At 33.3% G+C, this 4402-nt stretch overlaps 1 protein-coding gene across 2 annotated transcripts; it reads left to right on the top strand.

Moving 5' to 3' along the window:
* Window positions 1-1670: 1670 nt before the first annotated feature.
* LOC145087873 (uncharacterized) lies at window positions 1671-2839 on the top strand. 2 transcript variants are annotated; one of them, XM_079025972.1, is made up of 3 exons: window positions 1671-2307; window positions 2428-2610; window positions 2694-2839. In XM_079025972.1, the coding sequence occupies exons 1-3, from the start codon at window positions 1920-1922 to the stop codon at window positions 2747-2749; spliced, it is 627 nt and encodes a 208-aa protein (XP_078882098.1). In that variant the 5' UTR covers window positions 1671-1919; the 3' UTR covers window positions 2750-2839. The 2 variants fall into 2 exon arrangements, with proteins under 2 accessions (XP_078882098.1, XP_078882099.1); XM_079025973.1 differs by having other exon boundaries at window positions 1676-2307; window positions 2428-2839.
* The last annotated feature ends 1563 nt before the right edge of the window (window positions 2840-4402 follow it).

The raw sequence follows: 4402 nt of genomic DNA on the forward strand, positions 1-4402 counted from the left end.
TTTTTATTTATTGTTTTTGACTTAATCACATTTAATGTATATGAGTGATTGAATTTTTTATCTAGATAACACATAATATGAATGTTTGCCTATTTTATTTTATAGTTTATGATTTAATCGCATTGAACGTGTATGAATGTTTGGTTTTATTTTAATGTTAATATCAATTATCAATATATGAAATTATTAATGTCAATTTTGTTTAATGTTTTATATTTTTATTGAATGTTGTTGATTTTGAATATGACAATCTGTTATCTTACTCTGAGTATACAATACACACATTTTATTCAATTATTATAAGTTAGGTTACAAACACTCACGCAGATGATTTTTTTGTATTCCCTTTTCAATTTTTTATATCAATATACTTTAACCATTTATATTATTTTGAACATTCTGGTTAACCAATATTAACCATTAACCAAAATCGTTAACTGGCAAAAACTATTAATCATAACTAATATTAACCGTAACTAATGACTACCAAAATGCATTAATCAATAATAATGGTTATGGTTTGGTTTTGATCAATAACCGAACCAAACCGTCCATAATCAAAACATGTATAAAAACCAACATTTTATAAATGGAAGCAAAATTTTTTTGAAAGAATTCTTGTATGAAATTTGATAATACATACTTTTCTCCGTGTTTATAAATAATCATTATGTAAAACTGTGAATAAGTTGGGCCTTCTAAGTTATGTAATGGATAATTTAAAGAAAAAACATAAATTCAACTATTTTCTTAATATTTTCGAACACAAAACAAATGAAAGTGAAACTCCACAAATAATTATTTGTTTATCAGTGTGTAGGGCCGGTCCAAACGTATATGGGGCCCGGGGTGAAAACAAAAAAAAGGGCCTCTTAAAGAAAAATATAATAAAGATTAAAAAAATCATTTATTCTTCACTATAATCGCGTTCAATTAGTAATAACAAGCAAGTCAAATTGTTTATCTTTTGAGTTAGTTTGAATTTGAACCAAATTTAGGTCCTAATAATCATTTTGGTAATAATTGGTTTATATATATATATATATATATATATATATATATATATATATATATATATAATCCAGAAATTTTGGGCCCCGTTGAGTCGTGGGCCCTGGACGGTCGCCCGGGTTGTCCACCGTCTGGACCGGCCCTGTCAGTGTGATGCAGTTTAATGAATTATTCATTACAAAATTGGTCACAAATAAGTCATTTTTCTTTCGTCGTTTCACCTATATATATATATATATATATATATATATATATATATATATATATATATATATATATATATATATATATATATATTCTAAAATACATTTCAATAATTCAATATAAAACTCTTTTTGTCTAGTTTAATGCTGTAAAAGTAGTTTTATGAAACTTTTTAATGTTGTAAAAGTAGTTTTTTAAGATTCCTATCACAAAAAACGTTTTCTATAAAAAATAAATAAATAAATAATAATTACGTTCTAAAAAAAGTACAAAATTTTCGCAAAAATATATTTGATTGTAGATTACCGATAATGAATACGGCGCGAACTGTCGATAGCAAGTTATCAAACATTCCACATTGAACTAAAAGGTCTAATCATTGTCTACATCTACCGGAAATAACCGGTTACTATTAACTAACCTTCCTCCACTTGAACGTAAACTTGTCGATGCCTTCTCGGAACAAACCTCCTTATCCCCCGCCATCTTCCACTCAATATAAACGCACGTCTCCACGTTCTTTCAAACTCATCGCTTCCCCATTTCCTCTCATCACTTACCATTCTTCCGATTCCTTGTTATGAACTACAAACCTTTGACCTCGCCTATCGCCGCCGCTCACCTCCGGTGACCGACACAAAGACGTTAATCAGAAATTGGTGGTTTGTTCTTTACTTATAGAAGCATTTGCCAAGAGATTGATTATGTTGACGAAGAAGAATAGCCGGAAAAACCAAGAAAAGAACAACAAGGGGAGATTAACAGAGAAAGCTATGTCGTTTCACGGTCAGTCTGCTGAAGAAATGGTAGGAAAACTACGGAGGCCGAGAACGGTGCCGGATTTGATTTCCGGGACCGGTAGGGTTGCTCCGCCGGTAGAGATGGTGCGTCCGAAGCTGACGAAGCTACTGCTTAACGTGACGGTACAGAGAAGCTTAGGTCCATTGCAGGTTCTGATTTCGCCGGAGTCGACCGTCAATGACCTTGTCGCCGCCGCTCTACGGCAATATGCTAAAGAAGGAAGACGACCGATCTTACTGTCACTTGATCCTTCTGGTTTCGGTCTCCATTACTCTCAATTTAGCTTAGAAAGTAAGCTAATTGAACTCTCTTTCATTGATTCACCTAATTACGCATCGATTACTTTTACTTCATATAAGTGATTGTTGATGCTTTCAAGTGATTGATTTCTAACAAATCGATGATCGACAGGTTTGGATCCAGATGAAAAGTTAATCGAGTTGGGTTCAAGGAATTTCTTTCTCTGCCCTAAACAACCTGCCGCCGCCGCCGCCGCCGGAAACGGTGATGACGATGGTAGACTCCGATTTGACTATGCGACATCTTCTACTTGCTCGAATGAAGCAGATAAATTAGTAGCGAAAAGTGGTGTAGGTTGGCTTCGATTCATGAACTTCTTGCAGTAAATAATAGTCTTATATATAGATTCTCAATGGATTCTACTATTTTTGTTTTAGGGTTGATTAGCACGACCATATCAAGTTCTCATGAAGATAAGAATGTTGATGATTAGGCTTGTAATTGTTGTATAGTAGTGGAGTAATTTCATTTTATTTATATATAAGTTGTATTATAATTATGTGCTTAAATTATTTTTAATTCACCTCGTTTTCTCATTTTGGAATATTTAGTGGTTTACTTGTGGCTGCTGACAGTTGCTAGATTCCTCAATTTGATTACTACCATTTCAAATTGAATCTATTCTCGATCTTTCGTAAATATCAACGTTATGGTCATTTGCTGACAAGTGGCATTAAAATATTGATTTTAGCCTTTAGATCATGCTTTCATGCCTGAACATTGATTTCGAAAAATCATATATCCATCAATTTTTTTATTACCACTTTTATACACATTTAAGATGATAATATTTGTTTAATAAAATTAATAATTTTTTATTATAATTATCAACATCTAAAAATGGTAGAAGGATGCATAGAAAGAAAAAAAATAGAACATTTAATTTCTCATTGATTTTATTTATTAGTGGTAAGCTTTTCGTATGGGTAGCAAGAAGGTTTCGTGGTGATGGGTTGGAGGAGGTTAACCACCATTCACTTCACTATGGAGGTCTTGTGGTGATGACCCGGAGTTACGATCGTGGCCTCTCGTGTTGCCGATGATAACCCATAATGACCAATCATGTCTCTCTTCTTCATTCTTTTTCTATCTTCTTCTTTCTTACATGTCTTTAGGGGTGTCAATTTATGACACGACACGACAAAAATACACGAAATGAAACGAAATCGGGACGAAATCAAAATTCGAATTCGTGTTCGTGTCGTGTTCGTATCAAGATTAAAAAACACGATGTCGTGTCGTGTCGTGTTCGTGCTCATAAATCGACACGAAATTGACACGATTAAGCATGTGGTTGTCGGGTTTTTCGTGTTTGTCGTTTTTATCGTGTTATATATCTTTAAGTATGAATGAAATACACTAATAGTTATGTAATATTATCTTTGTCGTGTCGTGTTGTCATGTTTTAATTGATTCGTTTTCGTGTTAATGAAAAAAACACGACATCGTGTCATGTCGTGTTCGTGTTATACAAAACCTTGTCGTGTCATGTCAGACAAAAATACGACACGACTGCCCAATTTGACAACCCTACATGTCTTATTCTCATTGTGAGAAGTATACCCACTTTGCTATGGAAAGAAGATCATGTTGAGGTGGAAGGAGATGATAGTGAGGTGGAGGGAACCCTACGGGCCCTTTCATGTTATGTATATAGGAAGGTCTAATAACATGAGAATCTGACTATAAACGATGGTCTGGGTTACAATATTGTATCACCTTTATTATTCTAGATACATTGTGATTTAAATGTTATATGTAGAACCATTTTAGGTGGGGATGTCCAAAGATAACGTCCCAAATTTCACAGTAAAATTTTCATTTATTATTAAAAGCATTTGTTCCAATTCCAACTTCAAAAATCTAAATAAACCATTTGTTCCAAAATATTAATCAGAGTATAAACATAAGAGTTACTAAATTCAGACATCTCCAATGAATGCGAGTCAATCAAGCCGCACCCTTCCGTGTGATACCAGAAAACCTGAAACAATGTAAACTTAAAATAGTAAGTACAAAGCTTAGTAAGTTCCCCGAGATACCACATACATCACAAAAAACCGGGCCCCTCCCTGAATAATGGACC

The sequence above is a fragment of the Lactuca serriola genome, chromosome 2 (assembly GCF_051521515.1).
Source record: "Lactuca serriola cultivar US96UC23 chromosome 2, Lser_US96UC23_V15, whole genome shotgun sequence".
In the NCBI taxonomy this organism is placed as follows: Eukaryota; Viridiplantae; Streptophyta; class Magnoliopsida; order Asterales; family Asteraceae; genus Lactuca; species Lactuca serriola.

Bases quoted from the DNA above. Each gene is read 5' to 3' on its own strand.
- LOC145087873 (XM_079025972.1), top strand. From the start codon at position 1,920: ATGTTGACGAAGAAGAATAGCCGGAAAAACCAAGAAAAGAACAACAAG. The intron at 2,308-2,427 runs GTAAGCTAATTG...GATGATCGACAG, and splicing joins CTCTCAATTTAGCTTAGAAA to GTTTGGATCCAGATGAAAAG. The intron at 2,611-2,693 runs GTTGGCTTCGAT...TTTTTGTTTTAG, and splicing joins AGTAGCGAAAAGTGGTGTAG to GGTTGATTAGCACGACCATA.